At 39.5% G+C, this 17,709-nt stretch overlaps 1 protein-coding gene across 2 annotated transcripts in view; it reads right to left on the bottom strand.

The window, feature by feature from the left end:
* Window positions 1–17,709, bottom strand: part of SMG6 (SMG6 nonsense mediated mRNA decay factor) — a 212,981-nt gene that overhangs the window by 179,804 nt on the left and 15,468 nt on the right. For both annotated transcript variants that reach the window (XM_045526113.1, XM_045526114.1), the window contains exons 7-8: window positions 12,779–12,889; window positions 12,187–12,399 (exon numbers count right to left, since the gene is read on the bottom strand). In XM_045526113.1, coding sequence (XP_045382069.1) covers window positions 12,187–12,399; window positions 12,779–12,889 — 324 coding nt within the window. The remainder of the gene's footprint in view (window positions 1–12,186; window positions 12,400–12,778; window positions 12,890–17,709) is intronic.

The following is a 17,709-nucleotide window of genomic DNA, read 5'->3' as shown; positions in this document are numbered from 1 at the left end:
CTTGAGAAATTTCTCTCTATACATGGGAAGAACCTTCATGTGTCACTCTAATTGTGCTACTCGACTAAAAAAAAAAAAAAAAAGGCTGGGTGCAGTAGCTCACACCTGTAATCCTAGCACTCTGAGAGGCCAAGGAAGGAGGATCACTTGAAGTCAGGTGTTCAAGACCAGTCTGAGCAACAGCGACACCCAATTTCTACTAAAAAAAAAAAAAAAATAGAAAATATTAGCCAGGCATAGTGGTGCATGTCTGTAGTTCCAGCTACTCAGAAGGCTGAGGCAGGAGGATTGCTTGAGCCCAGAAGTTTGAGGTCACTGTGAGCTAGGCTGACGCCACAGCACTCTAGCCTAAGCGACAGAGCAAGACTCTGTCTCAAAAAAAAAAAAAAACCAGATAACTGTGTTTACCTAAGAAATTAGAATACCACTTTGCCAATCAGATTCTGGGTTGTTTAATAATTAGGCATGGATTTTTCCAATTCCTGGCCTCAAGTAATCCTTCTGCCTTGGCCTCCCAAAGTGCTGGGATTACAGGCGTAAACCACCATGCCTGATCCCTTAAACTTTTAAAATCAGCAAACTGGGGGGTAAAAAATCCAGTCAACCTCCACCCTACCAAATTTAATGGATGGAACAGTGCTGCTTTTGTTGAATTAACAACGCAGACATGACAAGTAAGCAATAAGAAATTCCAGAAACAAATTACTATTCCTAGAATCCAGAAGTATATTATAAGATACCAGCCCACTGACCACCTTCCACACATACCATAGCACAAAATACAAACGTGATTCAGGTAGAAGGCTCAGCGTCCTCTATATAGCTCCAACTTTCTCATATTATCCCCCAAATTACCACAGATTTAGGTGCCCTGCAAGCCCTCTGCTGTTTCACACCTCCTCTGTCTTTGCTCATGCTGTTACTTCAACTGAGAACACACTCTTCCCACTCTGTTAACTTTTCCAGGAAGCCTTCTGAATTCACTCTCTTCTCCCCTCACCCCAACCCACATCTCTGCCAGGACTGGACCAGGACCCCTTCTCTGTGCTTCCACAGTACCAAATACATACCTAACAGCACTCACTACAATTACAGTCGATCCTCATTGTTTATGGATTTTGTATTTGTGAATTTGCTTACTTGAAAAAATTTACTTGTAACTTCAAAATCAGTATTTGTGATGCTTTTGCAGTCATTCTTGCAGATGCACAGAGCAGCAAAAAATTTGAGTCACTTGACACACATGTTCCTAGCTAAGGTTAAACAAGGCAACTCTCTGCCTTCTTGTTTCTGGTCATACTTTAAACAAGTATCTTTTTGTGGTCTATTTAGTGACATATTTTCCACATTTTTGAGCTTGTTTTTGGTGATTTTGCTGTCTAACATGGTTCCCAAGCTTACTGCTGAAGTGATGTCTAGTGTTTCTAAGTGCAAGAAGGCTCTGATGGGCCAGCGAGGTCTCACATCTGTAATCCTAGCACTCTGGGAGGCAGAGGCAGGAGGGTGGCTTGAGGTCAGGAGATCAAGACCAGCCTGAGCAAGAGCGAGACCCTGTCTCTTCTAAAAATAGAAAAAATTAGCCGGGTGTGGTGGCTCTTGCCTGTAGTCCCAGCTACTTGGGAGGCTAAGGCAAGAGGATTGTTTGAGCCCAGGAGTTTGAGGTTGCTGTGAGCTAAGCTGATGCCACGGCACTCTAGCCCAGGCAAAAGAGCGAGATTCTATCTCAAAAAAAAATTAAAAAGTTAAAAAAAGAAGGCTATAATGTGCCTACAGAGAAAATATGTGTATTAGATAAGCTTCATTCAGGCATGAGTTATAGTGCTATTCGATGTAAGTTCAATGTTAATGAGTCAACAATATATATTAAATAAGGTGTCTTTAAAACAGAAACACATAAAACAAGGTTGTATATTAATACTAATTGGTTGACTAAAATGTCGTGACCAGAGGCTTGAAGGAACCCAATTCTATATTTCTCTAGGAGGAACAGTCTAGTATTAACTAATGCAGTGTTTGTGGTGAATTTATAGAACATAACTATCACAAATAACAAGAATCAACTGTATACTGAAACATTCTGTTTATACAGCTATTACTTCCATTAGACAAAAAGTTGGCCAGATCCAACCCACTGTCTATCTCTTTTTTTTTTTTTTTTTGAGACAAAGTCTCACTCTGTCACCTGAGCTAGAGTACCCTGGCATCAGCCTAGCTCACCGCAACCTCAAAATCCTGGGCTCAAGCAATCTTCCTGCCTCAGCCTCCTGAGTAGCTGGGACTACGGGCACGCGCCACTATGCCTGGCTAATTTTTTCTATTTTTTCTTTTTTTAAAAGAGACAGGGTCTTGCTCTTGCCCAGGCTGGTCTCAAACACCTGACCTCAAGCGATCCTCCTGCCTTAGCCTCCCACAGTGCTAGGATTACAGGCATGAGCCTCTGTGCCTGGCCCACCACCTATCTTTGAAAATACAGTTTTATTGGAACACAGCCATGCTCATTCATTAACGAATTATCTACAGCTACTTTGGTACTACAACAGCAAGGCTAAGTAGCTGCAACAGAGACCATATAGCCTACAAAGCTTAATATATTTATTATCTGGCCTTTCACAGAAAGTTTGCTGGCCCTTACACCAGACTCTGCAATCTGAGAAAATAACAATGTTGTATTCATCTTTACAATCCTAGCACAAAGCTGTAACAATATAACAGGCAAACTAAACTTTAGTCTGGTTAAGCACTAGACCCAGAACATGGCCTCCTACTCCAACAACTCATTGGTAACTGTGTTCAATTCTCCAGACCTAAACAAGTTCTGAAAAAAGATATTATGCAAAGAAATAAAATATGAATCTTAAATTAGGCTGATATTAAAAGAAAGAAAGAAAGAAAGAAAATAAATAATAATAGCTGGGTGCTATGACTCACACCTATGATCCCAACACTTTGGGAGGTTAAGTTGGGAGGATTGCTTGAGGCCAAGAGTTTGAGACCATAGCGAGACCCTGTCTCTACAAAAAAAATTTAAAAATTAGCTGGGTGTGGTGGCACACACTTATAGTCCTAGCTACTCAGGAGGCCGAGGTAGGAGGATCGTTTAAGCCTAGGAGTCCAAAGTTACTATGAGCTATGATTGCACCACTGCATTCTAGCCTGGGTAATGCAGCAAGACCCTGTCTCAAATAAATAAATAAAAATAAAGTAAAGTAAATAATGGTATGTGACAGAACGAAGAAGAGGAAAGGAGTGAGATCAAGGCAAACCATATCGTTTGTTGGGTGAAATAGCATAGGAGAGGTTCAGATAAGGCAAGGTCACATAATAGGTTTAGGAGCTACTAACCTATAGTCCAGACAGAACCTCAAACATATTCAGAGAGGCCAAAGAGAAGGAAGGTTTAACTAGAGCTTGACCAAACATACAATGGTATTTCCCTTGTCTTAAGACATATTTTCTACATATAGCACCAAGCATGCTGTAGGTATAATAGTCACAGTAGGCTGGGGAAAATGCTGAGAATGGTAAACCAGATCATTCTAGAATACGAGGACTCATTAAAGTTTCAGAGACAAACATCTATCAGCAGCTCCCAATCTCATTTGCTTATTCTTCCCCAGCAGACACATACTACATTCTATTCAAGATCCGGATAATGTATCAATCAGACCTAAATATCCTCAAAGTTCCATCAGAGACCCTTGCCTTTCAGTGTGAAAATTATTTCTGATGCTATAACATCCTTAAGTAACTCATTGACTGTCAGCAACAACCCATTTGCCAAGCAGTACCCCTTTCTGATTTCCAAAGAGAGATGAAGCATAACAGAAGGCATATCCACTAAATAAAGAATGCTTAGAACCCTAGTAACACTGACTTTTGAGTGGCCTGCCTGGCAGGGGAAAACATTTAAATGTGAATCTCAACAGGACGCCATTTACAGTTGAGGTTGGCAGTCCCTCCCCAGTCTGGATGTTCAACCCAAACCACATCTCAAGGCTGAAAACCAACAACCCACAAGCCAACCTCCTGTAACCATTCAGAGCAAAGAAAGAGATCCAAAGCCCAAGCTTGGCAGAGAGAGAACAAACTAGCTAGGATATTACTATCATTACTAACAACCACCTAAAGCCAAACTTTCTGTTTATTCATGGATCTGAATTTTAGTAGTTTGTGCTAGACACTCTCTAGGAGTTGTCAAAGGAGTAATTCCTATATAGGCTAATCATCCAGTTCTGCTACAATGCTTATTTTGAAAATATGGGTTTGTTTCTTTGTGATCAATATATCAGGGAACAATTTGAGCATAACACAAATTTTGTGTTTGTTTACACGTAATTTTATTCACAAGAAACAGCAGATGAACACAGAAAACTGCACCTCGGTAATCAAACTGCACAAGAATACACAAACACACATATACACACACATCCCAAACACCTACCAGCTACATCAGCTCACCACCTGAACATGTGTTACAAGCCACACCTATCCACATCTGGTGTTATATACCTGCCTGTCCAATTTAAGTAACCCTCCTTCTACCACTTCATAATAATTTACAAGTGTAACTCTCCACTTCCACAAGCAAACTTCAAGTCTTTTTCAAGATAAAGTGCTATATTTAATGTAGTACTTACATATTTCTGTGTTTTTTTGTGGTTTTTTTTTTTTGTTTTTTTGAGAGTAGGTCAGAGTATGTAACCCAGGCTGGTCTCAGACTCCTGGCCTCAAGAGATCCTCCTGCTTCAGCCTCTCAAGTAGCTCGGATTATAGGTGTGAGCCATTGTGCTTGGCTGTATTTACATACTTCTTGATTATTTAACGTGTATAAAATGGTACAACTGTTTTTAATTAGGTTCCTATCTTTTTTTTCCCCCCACTATGTCATTGAGGAAGTTTTTGAGGGCTATGCTCCTAAGTCTATTTTCCCCGTAAGCCCTGTGGTTTTTATTGTACAATTTTGCATGGCACGGTGATTTTAAGAATGTATATATTGCAACAAAGGCATCTTTGTGTAAAAGAAAAGGTAAAAAAATATTTAAAGTAAATAAAAATTTAAAAAAAGAAAAAAAAAGAATGTATATATTGCTTTATAGAAGGACTGACTATATGTCCAAATGATAATTTTAAAAAAGCAAATTGCATATTATTTATATATAGTATAATGCCATTTTTGTTAAAAATACATTTCATGTTTTTGCAGATATATATGTATACATACATACTTATAAATGCTTAGAATATGGTCTGGAAGGACACCCATCAAATTATTAACAGTGTTGTCTCTGAAGGTAGGAATACAAGTGATTTCCACTTTAAACCATATATACATTTCTGTTTGATTTAGAAACAATGAATGGAGGGGAGAAAAAGAAAAAAAAGAAACAATGAACAGGTATTACTTCTGCGATTTTAAAAATTCCCCTTAAAAAAGAAATAAATTTGGCCAGGCGCGGTGGCTCACACCTATAATCCTAGCACTCTGGGAGGCCGAGGCAGGTGGATCAATTGAGCTCAGGAGTTTGAGACCAACCTGAGCAAGAGCAAGACCCTGTCTCTACTAAAAATAGAAATTAGCTGGACAACTAAAAATATATAGAAAAAATTAGCTGGGCATGGTGGCATGTGCCTGTAGTCCCAGCTACTTGGGAGGCTGAGGCAGAAGGATTGCTTGAGCCCAGGAGTTTGAGGTTGCTGTGAGCTAGGCTGATGCCATGGCACTCTAGCCCGGGCAATAGAGTGAGACTCTGTCTCAAAAAAAAAAAAAGAAAGAAAGAAAGAAATTTGTTCCAATCCTAAAGGTATGAGAAAGAGTGATCATTACACAAATTCGATTATGTCATCCCCTTGCTTAAAATCCCCAATACTTAAATGATAAACATTCATGGTGATGGATATCCTAAATAACCTCATTTGATCATTACACATTCTATGCATGTATCAAAATATCACATGCACCCCATAAATATGTACAAATATTATGTATCAATAAAAAATGACTAAAAAAAAATTCTCAATACCTGATATCTAAATTTCCCAGTATTTAGGAAGGACCTGGCACCTGCTACCTTCTCTAGCCTCATCCCTCACTGTTCTTCCCCTCATATTTGTATACTCAACTAAGATTTATTTAGAATTTTCTATACGTAGGAACCAGGGAAATCAAACCAGTAAACAAACTAGATGTGACCTCACCCTCATAAAGTCTTCACTCTAACAAGGGAGAAATCTTTTTTTTTTTTTTTTTTGAGACACAGTCTCACTCTGTTGCCCGGGCTAGAGTGCCTGGCATCAGCTTAGCTCACAGCAACCTCAAACTCCTGGGCTCAAGCAATCCTCCTGCCTCAGTTTCCCGAGTAGCTGAGACTACAGGCATGTGCTACCATGCCTGGCTAATGTTTTCTATATATATTTTTAGTTGTCCAGCTAATTTCTTTCTATTTTTTTACTAGAGATGGGGTCTCGCTCCTGCTCAGGCTGGTCTTCTCAAATGATCCGCCAGCCTCGGCCTCCCAGAGTGATAGGATCATAGGTGGGAGCCACCGTGCCCGGCCTCAAGGGAAAGATCTTAAATAACAACAAAACTACACTTAAAATTACTTAACTGTGGTATTACTAAAGAGAAATAGCTTCAGGGATAAGGAAAAGCTTCCTTGAAAGTGACATTTAGGCCAAGACCTGAAGAGTAAGAAAGAATGGGACTGATAAAGGCAGAAGAACTGGTGAGAGGGAAGTGCACTGCCAGGGGCCAGAAAAGAGCTTGGACCCTTCAAAGAAAAAGCTAGTGCGCATAGAGCACAGTAACAGAGGAAGGAAGAGAGAGGTATAAAGTTAGAAGCAGCAGGGGCCAGATCATGAGGGGCCCAGCAGACTATGTTACAGATTTCAGACCAAGATTTTTGAGAGGGGAGTGACATGATCAGAAACGTTCATCTGGAAGTTCATTTGGGTTACTGTCTAAAAAGAAAAGCTGGAAAAGGACCAGGATAAATGCTGAAAGACCATTATTAGGAACTTCTTTCAATAGTATATAGATTACCGAAATGGTGACAGCTTGTACTAGGATGGTGACAATGAGAATGGAGAGAAGTGGATGACTTCAAGTTATGTTTAGGAGGTGGATTCAACAGTACTTGGTACTGATTGGATGTGGGGACAAAGGACAGGAAGGGGTGAGGATGACTCAAGTGTCTAGCAAGAGCACTTCTCACATCCTGGTCTTCAGCCACACTGAACTACTTGTAGTTCCCTAAGGCTCCACGCCTCTTTCAAGCTTTCATGCCTCAGTGAAAAATTTCTTAGATATATAGAAAAAATGCCTTTGTTTACATTATCCAACATTACTAAGAACCACTTGAAGACAAATATTATCCTTAAGTTACAAAATGCCACCTTACCCCAGCCTTCCCTAACCAAGCCTGGACTGGGTGCTCTAAATGCATGCTCCTATAGCACCTCATGCTTGTTTTTATCACAGCACTTATCACACTGAACTATAATCACATATTTATGTTTCTGTCTTTCCCACATGACCAAGTGCTCCCTGAGGTTAAAGATCACTTTTGGTTGTTTTAATTTCTGTATCCCCAATGCTCACTTCTCATCAGTGTGTTCCAAGGAACTGAGAAAGAAAGCTGAGTTCTTGGGGCCTCCTGTGAGAAAAAAAAAGAATATGGGAAACTAACTTAGGCTTGAGAAAGCAGGTTAAAAAAGGCAGTGTGCAAACTAAAGTTGTCCCTTCATCAATAGAACAAAGCTAAGAAGCTAACCTAAGAATCTGAGCACCACCTGAAAGATGTAGACATAATTTTGCAGAATGCTATCTAGTATTGGACTATGTGCCAGAGGAGAGGCATAAACTAAATGGCATATGCCAATGACCTGGATTGCCAGGGTCCATCTCCACCTCCCAGATCCTCAGAGCCTACAAGACAAAATAATTCTGAACTCTCTTCCATGAAGGTAGTCTACTAATGTAATAAAATGCTTGCATGAGCCAATTTTCAGGTTTTTCTATAGATATACATTAGTCAAGACATTGCAAAATGATCTGACAGACAGGAGAAGCATTTCTGAACAGAGAATACTTTGGAAATATTTTTCTTTGTGTGACATGATTGATATACTCTAATACAGACTGTCTCTAGTAAATCTAAAATCTTGAAACCAAAAAATCATCCTTTATGAGGTGTGGAAGTTGGTGACTTTTAGTGATATTCTTTCTGACAGTGGTATACATGGAAGAGTTTTAAAGAGCATAGGTGGTTTAAATTTGCAACATGCAAATATCAACATCTGCCAAGAAAACCTAAGTTGTGGGTTATTTTCTTTTGATTTTGATTGTTTGTTTTTTTGAGACAGAGTCTCGCTCTGTCGCCCTGGGTAGAATGCAGTGGCAGCAGCCTAGCTCTCAGCAACCTCAAACTCCTGGGCTCAAGTGATTCTCCTGCCTCAGCCTCCTGCGTAGCTGGGACAATAGGCATGCACCACCATACCTGGCTAATTTTTCTATTTTTAGTACAGACGAGGTCTCACTCTTGCTCAGGCTGGTCTTAAACTCCTGAACTCAAGCGCTCCTTCTACCTCAGCCTCTCAGAATGCTAGGATTACAGGCCTTCATTTTGTTTTTTAAGCAGGTAAAACATTAAAAACTGAATTATTTTCCAGAGGTTAAGATTACTATAATGGACCTGCTTTTACCTTCATCTCTAAAGAACAGTTTATTTTGTTCACTTATAGGCTTTGATTATCCCCTCTGAAGTCTTATTGTTTAGCCAAGTCTTGTTTAGCCTAAGAGAAAATTTATTTAGCAATTTCTTCTCAGGTAAGGAACCACAATCATTTAGATGTTGGCCAGAATAGAACTGTTGGTAAAATATTTTATTCATCATGAAGTAATCTTTATCAGTATTCTGGATTAGACATCAAATCACCTTCCTGGGTGTTCTCTGAAAACCAAACTTTTGTTCCTAAAGTTTAATTTTCAGATGTTTGAATGTTCAATTTATGTATTTTAACTACATTAAATCAATTATTTTATATTTTTTAAAAAGGCAGTATGGTTCCTAACTGGATAAAGTTATGAAATTGCAGACTTCTTTCTAAAGTGCTGGTATTCTAGAACTAAAGTCCAAACTCACAGATGTAAATTTAAAAGAAATTAAGAGAAATAGTTACTCAAGGATAGTATACCTTAAAAATATATAAATAGCTTCATGATAGTTTAGAAATCAAATTACAACATTTTACTTTATATATGTCTATAGTTACTTGAAATTTTTAGCAGGAATACATTCATACGTTATTTGTATAATTAGAAATAAAATACTTAATAAAATGAGTCCTATGACAACTCACATGTTGAAAATGTGTTCCCTGAGATGCACTTAAGAATAAAAACAAACTTATACACACATTATTTTCAAAATAAAATACAAAACACCTAATAGAAGAGAGAGATCTATAAAATTTAATTATAATCTCTGTGGGCGATACTCCCCAACCTTGAGGGCAACATTTAAGCAAGCCACAAAATTATTTCTCAAATTATCCTTTGGTGCCTTCATTTTAAAAATAGTTGGACAACGGAGCTAATCCAATAGGACAATTTATCTCTTATTCAAATAGGCTTCCAGTTTGGGGCTGCAATGCCAAACTAGAAGAGGGCAGCAGCAATGGACTCTACCATAGCAGCAACCTGAAGCACCTTGACATACTGCTGTAACACCTAAATAGGTAGTCCCACGCCACGCACACCATGCACATAGGGAGTTGGTAGTTTTATTTATAAGAAACTATGGCTTTCCAAGTAATCCACAAAACATCTAAAGACTAAGAAGCAAACAGGAAGAAAAATGGAAATTTTAAATTAAATCCCAAAGGAAAAGTCCTATCCCACCATCTTTGACTCATTCTTAGCAGACAACCATGCCTTCAACATCAGAAAGAAAACAGAACACAAAAAGGCCTTTCCTTTCTCCCTCCTACAACCCACAAATTACCTGCATCCCCAGGTGAACAGATTTATCTGTTTCTCCTTTTCCTCAAGTATAAGAGGGATCTCTCCTCCTCTATCAGGCTGTGCTCCTTTCACCTGTGCTCCAGATCCTGCTCCCTTTCCACCCCAGACAAGGACCTCTCCCTTTCTTTTTTTTTTGAGACAGAGTCTCGCTCTGTTGCCCGGCTAGAGTGAGTGCCGTGGCATCAGCCTAGCTCACAGCAACCTCAAACTCCTGGGCTTAAGCGATCCTACTGCCTCAGCCTCCCCAGTAGCTGGGACTACAGGCATGCGCCACCATGCCCGGCTAATTTTTTCTATATATATTTTTAGTTGGCCAGATAATTTCTTTCTATTTTTAGTATAGATGGGGTCTCGCTCTTGCTGAGGCTGGTCTCGAACTCCTGACCTCGAGCAATCCACCCGCCTCGGCCTCCCAGAGTGCTAGGATTACAGGCGTGAGCCACCACGCCCAGCCTCTCTCCCTTTCTTAAGTCTTCAACTTTCTTAAATCTTTCTTAAATTTTAACTTGTAAGATTCTTTAATCTTCAACTTATTTATCATTCTACATTTTTTTCCTTGAGCAACTGAATCAACTCTCATGGCTTCATTACCATCTATAACAGAATGCCTTCAAAAATCTTCATCTCTGGTCTAGACCACTCTCCTCAGCTCCAGACATCTGTTAGCCTTTGTATAGCCTCTGAATATCTCCACTTCAATATCCTAAAAGAATGACAAATTCAATATGTATAAAATTAAATTCATCATCTTTCTTCTAAACCAAATTCCACCTTTATTCTCTATCTCGGGGAATCAACCATCATCCAGTTTCCCAGCCAGGTATTATTCTTGACTCCCTCTTTTCCCTGAGCTCCCCATATCCAATCAAGTCGTTTGAGTTCTATTTATTGATATACCTTATATCTGTTCACTTCTCCCTGTCTCCAAGGCCATTTCTTGGTTCAAGTCATTTTCACATCTCACTTGGATTACTGCAGAACCCTCCTCATCTATTTTTAGTCTTCTCCAAACTTTTCACAAAGCAGCCAGAGTTACAGGTCTGAAAGGCAGATCTGACTTGTTATTCCCCTATTTAAAGCATTCAATAGCTTCCTACTATCTTCAGGATAAAAGCCAAATTACTTATCGTACGACCCTTCAACATCTACCCCAGCTTGCCCCACTATCCAGTCCACTATGAATTTACTCTCAAGGCACAACCAGCCATGTGCAGTTTTCCAACCACTGTGCTCTCTCTCCCTAGCCTCAGGTCTTTGCATATGCTATTTCCTTTGCCTGGGATATGCTTTACCAGTCTCCTTTCCCTTCTCCTCTAGCTAACTCCTGCTCATTTATTATACTTCAAATTGACCAATGGCTGCTTTGGTGCCATGGCTATGTGCTCTCATAATATTGGGTGAACACCCCAAACAAAATCCATTAACTATTCTAAATGCCTGTTCACTCTTCTGCATCCTTGACTAGAATGCGCTCATTGAGAGCAAGAGGAGATCTTTTTTATGGATATTTAGTATCTGGCACAATACCCAATAATTATTTACTGAGTAAATGAAGAGGAAGAATCTTCCACACAGGTTTGTGATTTTTTTTTTTTCTTACTGTCATTTCTCCTGGCTTCAAAGAAAAAGTCCTAGACCAAGAGTTATAAGAGGCTATCCCATAAAAGGCTGATCACAAACCAGACTAACCACCCTACCCATGCTGCTTTAATTCATTCTCTAAATATAAGGTCAACCAAGAAGGAAAAATAAGTACAAAATCCCACACAGAATCCTAAAGCATCAGAAGCAAATATTCAGGGCAACATGAATTTCTGTATCCTGGGTGAAATTTTTTAAATATAAAAACATTTTTTAATTAAAAAAAGGAATAGAATCCTAAAGCATCATATTGATGATGCCAAACTGAAAGCAACAAAAAAAAGACACCTCTAATTCTACTTTAACTAAATTCTGCAGTGCCACATAGTGGTGAGAGAGGGAAGCAAATCATAAAGCTAAAGGAAATGTAGATAAGAAGAGGACATCAGGGAGCCTTACGTGGCTTGGCTTGTCTTCCCTGCGATCAGTGGGAAGAGTCTGTGGAGCACCTCACAGTTGTGTGAACTGGGTCACCCAGGCTTGCTTAGTTAGTTTGGCTCATTGCATCACTCTTAGGAACTTACATCGCTGGGACTCAGGCTGCCCAGCCCATTCTCCTGCTCAGAATCCTTCCCAGACTCAGTGCCCTGGGAGGACCGCGGATGGGATGGATGAATCCAGATCTCCAGGCGAGTGGTATCATCACCAACATGCCGGAAAGTAGACTTCTTTCCTTTCTGCCATTGGTTAGGGCTCAGTTCAAACTCCTCGTGTTGCTTCTTTTCCATCTGTTCTGCCTGTATAACAAACATACAAGCTTAGACTCTCTTGAGATTTAGTTAACAAAGAGAAGAACCTCACCTCACCTGTGTTTGTTGCCTAGGGACTATAAAAAGACTCTGTTACAATTCCCAAGTAGCAGCGTATCATCCGCTTTGACTGATAAAAGTTACTAATACTATAAACTAGATGCTGTGGAACATGTAAACCAAGCACACCCTGAAAGCTCTCCTGAACATCACAACTTGGTTCTGCACAGGGGCTAAATGATTACCCATTAGCACAGCCTAACAGACCACTTGTGGATATTATTAGTCATTCCCGTGAGAACACCAATGGCACTAAGGGAAATGCATTCTTCTAGGAAGAATTGTTTCTGCCTGCATCCCCACTCACCTTTCGTTTAGTCTCTTCAAACAAGCTCATGAGACTCTCTTTGGCAGTCAGAATAGGGTTGCTGGCAGCTAAACTGCGCATATAGTAATACACAGCATCAAGCTTCCTCCTCTGTGGAAAGAGGCCAGAGACAATCAGTCAACCAATTCTGTTCCTAACTTCAGCATAAGGCACCTGACCCTGGGAAATCTTTCCCAGCCTGTCCCCTAAGCTGTGAGGAATTCCAGTAGGAAAATCAGAAATGCTATCCATGGGAGAAGCCATGACAATTATAAATCTTTTCTTATACAGTACTGTATCTTACATGCAGAGGTGCTCCAAAAACCAGGTACTCATAAGAGGGAGAAAGGAATAAAGAGCCTCTTAAAATATAAACAGCAATTATGTTTTGTTTTTGGAGAAAGAATGTTCAATTCACCTTACATTTCTAATTCTTATCAGAGAATCAGTGTGGTATAACGAAATCATGAAATTAGAAGCCAGACAGACCTAATTTCAAATACTGACTTGTCCAAGATTTGACTTTGAGACTTTGGGCCAGTTATATAATAATCTTCCTGAGCTCCCATATCCTCACCGTTAAAATGGAAATAATAATACCCATGGAGCAGTGTCCTTAGGCTTATGGAGTGCTGACCACATGCCTCACATTTAGTTGTACTTAGTGGATGATGTTGCCACTGTTATTGACAATTTTTTAAAATAATAAATATTAGGTGAGTTTAACATTTTATGGATATCATTCAATGAATCCAGCAAATAAATACTTAAAGTCCATTTTATAACCAATTAATAGAAAAAATAAAGGAATGAGAAGGCCAGAAAGAAGGAAAAACACTTAGACAAAGGAGGAAAGAATATCCAAAAGTCTTTTTCACTCTCTCCATATACATTTTCACTGTTTCCTACAACTGTGTTAAAATACATCTAAAATACTAGATTCTCTCTCTCCCCACTGTCTACTCATTCCTCAAAACTCACATCTTTTTTTCTTCTTTCTTTGAGACAGAGTCTCACTCTGTTGCTTGGGCTAGAGTGCCGTGGCATCAGCCTAGCTCACTGCAACCTCAAACTGCTGGGCCCAAGCAATCCTACTGCCTCAGCCTCCAGAGTAGCTGGGACTACAGGCATGTGCCACCATGCCCAGTTAATTTTTTCTATGTATTTTTAGTTGTTCATCTAAGTTCTTTCTAGCTTTTTAGTAGAGATGGGGTCTTCCTCTTGCTCAGGCTGGTCTTGAACTCCTGAGCCTAAATGATCCACCAGCCTCGGCCTCCCAGAGTGCTAGCATTGCAGGTGTGAGCCACAGCGTCTGCCCTAAAACTCATATCTTGTATTCATCTAGCATGGTTAAAGGCACAGGTTCTAAGGTCAACTGCCTGAGTCTGAATCTGGTCCTGCATTTATTAGGTATGACCCTAAGCAAATTAATCTGGAGAGGTTTCCTTATTTGCAAATAGAGATGTTTACACACATATGGCTCCTGAAAATGCCATGTGTCCATAATGCATATAGTCTAATAGAATATCTGGCACACCATTCAGTCAGTTAAGTGGTAGTTTTTTGTTTTTTTTTTTTTGAGACAGAGTCTCACTGTGTTGCCCGGGCTAGAGTGAGTGCCATGGCGTCAGCCTAGCTCACAGCAACCTCAAACTCCTGGGCTTAAGCGATCCTACTGCCTCAGCCTCCCCAGTAGCTGGGACTACAGGCATGAGCCACCATGCCCGGCTAATTTTTTCTATATATATATTTTAGTTGGCCAGATAATTTCTTTCTATTTTTTTTTAGTAGAGACGGGGTCTCGCTCTTGCTGAGGCTGGTTTCGAACTCCTGACCTCGAGCAATCCACCCGCCTCGGCCTCCCAGAGTGCTAGGATTACAGGCGTGAGCCACCACCCCCGGCCTGTGGTAGTTATTTTTAATATTATTCCAATCCATACTAATCTCCGCCTATATCACTCACTTGATTTGAGGCTGTATTTGATTGATCCTATAAAACATTTTTTCTTATTTTAACATTTCTGAAACTGAGATACAACTTACAATCAATATCTACCATTGTGTCTTATTTTAATTTGCAGCATTTTTCTTACTTAGTGGAACAGAAAATAATGATGCTTCTAACAATCAATTATATATTTTATCAAGTTTAATTTGTCTCTTTGTCTATATACCTCACTTGCCTTCTTAACACAGTGTTTTTTAGGACAGAAAACAAATCAACATTTTATCATTCATGGCACCCAGCAAAGCATACTGTATAGATGCCATGTTTTCATTAAATATCTGAGATTCACCAAATGACTGATTAGAAGAGACAAAAAAGTTGAGAAAATTATGTTAACAGACAAATAGGATGAGAGAGGGAGGCAGAAAAAGAGAGATAGAGAAAAGGAACTTGAAGGGAGTGCTAATCTAGGTCAGAGGTCCGTGAAAGAAAAATTACAATTTGGCTGGGTGTGGTGGTTCACGCCTGTAATTCCAGCACTTTGGGAGGCCGAGGCAAGAGGATCGCTTGAACCTAGGAGTTCAAGACCAGCCTGGACAACATAGCAAGACCCTGTCTCTACAAAAAAATTTAAAAAGTTAGCTGATATGGTGACATGTGCCTATAGTCCCAGCTATTCAAGAGGCTGAGGGAAGATGATCACTTGAGCCTAGGAGTCTGAGATTGCAGTGAGCTGTGACTGTACCACTGGCCGACACAGTGAGATCCCATCTCAAAAAAAAATAATAATAATTATAATAATTAGAATGACAAAAAGCATTGAGAGAATTCAGAAAAGTTGCAAGATACAAGATCAATACACAAAAATTAGTTGTATTTCTATATAACAATCTCAAAAGAAAATTAAGAAAACAATTCCTTTTACAGTAGCATTAAAAAAAATAACATACTTGGCTGGGCATGGTGGCTCACACCTGTAATCCTAGCACTCTGGGAGGTCAAGGCAGGAGGATCGCTTGAGCTCAGGAGTTCGAGACCAGCCTGAGCAAGAGCGAGACCCCATCTCTACTAAAAAAAAAAATACAAAAAATTAGCCAGTCAACTAAAAACAGAAACAAAAAATTAGCCGAGCGTGATGGCTCGCACCTGTAGTCCCAGCTACTCAGGAGGCTGAGGCAGGAGGACCACTTGAGCCCAGGAGTTTGAGGTTGCTGTGAGCTAGGTTGATGCCATGGCACTCATTCTAGCCTGGGTAACAAAGTGAGACTCTGTCTTAAAAAAAAAAAAAATAAATACATAACATACTTAAGAATAAATTTAACCAAGGAAGTACAAAACTATACCAAAAAGCTTAAAACAGTGTTCAAAGAAATTAAAGAACTAAGTAAATGGAAAGACATCCTGTGTTTGTGGATTAGAAGACTTAATGTAGTAAAGATGGCAGCATTTCCAAAGCAATCTACAGATTCAATGCAATCCTCACCAATATCCCAATGATTGATTTTGGTGAAATGAAAAAGCTGATCCCAAAATTCATACAGAATTGCAAGGAATGCAAAATAGCCAGAACAGTCTTGGAAGAAAAAAAAGTAAGTTTGCAGGACTCACATTTTCTGATTTTTTTGTACCACAAACCTACAATAATTAAACCAGTTGTGGTACTGGTTGGCGTAAGGACAGACAATGGATCAATGGAATAGAATTGAGAGTCCAGAAATAAACCCATACATTAGGTGATTTTTAACAAGGGTGCCATGACCATTCAATGGAGAAAGAACGGTCTCATCAACAAATGGAGCTAAGAAAATTTAATATCCTCTTATCATATATAAAATTTACCCTAAAATGGATCAAAGACCTAAATTTAAGAGCTAAAACTATAAAACTCTTAGGAAAAAACATAGAGGTAAATCTTAACCTTGGACTTGGTAATGGTTTCATAGCTATCACATCAAAAGCACAAGGAACAAAAGAAAAAAAGATAAACTGGACTTCACCAAAATTTAAAACTTTTGTGCATCAAAGGACCCTATCAAGAGAGTGAAAACTGAGGTGAGAGGATTGCTTGAGCCCAGGAGTTCAAAACCCTGTCTTTAAAAAAACTTTAATTTAATTTACAAAAAGAGAGAGAAAAGACAGCCCACAGAATGAGAGAAAATATTTGCAAATCATGTATCTGCTTAACGAGAATCCAAAATATACAAAGAACTCTTACATCCCAACAACAAAACTAATAACCTATTTTAAATGGACACTAGCCTGAGACCCTGTCTCTACAAAAAAATTAAATAATTAGCCAGTCATGGTAGCACACACCTACTCAGGAGGCTGAGGCAAGAGGATTGCTTGAGCCCAGGAGTTTGAGGTTCAGGTTGCAGTGAGCCACAATCACGCTACTGACTGCACTCTAGCCTGGGCAACAGAACAAGACTCCTGTCTCAAAAATAAATAAATAAATAAATAAAAATGAACAAATGACTTGAATACAAATTTGTCCGGGCGGGGTGCGGTGGCTCACGCCTGTAATCCTAGTACTCTGGGAGGCTGAGGCAGGTGGATCATTTGAGCTCAAGAGTTCAAGACCAGCCCGAGCAAGCGTGAGACCCCATCTCTACTAAAATAAAATAAAATAAAATAAAAATAGAAAGCAATTAGCTGGACATCTAAAAATATATATAGAAAAAATTAGCCGGGCATGGTGGCATGTGCGTGTAGTCCCAGCTACTCGGGAGGCTAGGGCAGGATTGCTTGAGCCCAGGAGTTTGAGGTTGCTGTGAGCTAGGCTGACACCATGGCACTCTAGCCTGAGCAACAGAGTGAGACTCTGTCTCAAAAAAAAAAAAGAACCAAACAAATTTCTCCAAAGATAAGCAAACAGCCATTGTGCCTATGAAAAAATGCTCATAAGCACTAATCATTAGGGGAACGCAAATCAAAACCACAATGTGATACCACCTCACAGCCATTAGGATGGCTACTATCA

The sequence above is a fragment of the Lemur catta genome, chromosome 15 (genome assembly GCF_020740605.2).
Source record: "Lemur catta isolate mLemCat1 chromosome 15, mLemCat1.pri, whole genome shotgun sequence".
Taxonomy (NCBI): domain Eukaryota; kingdom Metazoa; phylum Chordata; class Mammalia; order Primates; family Lemuridae; genus Lemur; species Lemur catta.
Note: the sequence above shows the minus strand (reverse complement) of the source record. Positions and strands in the feature narration are given on the sequence as shown.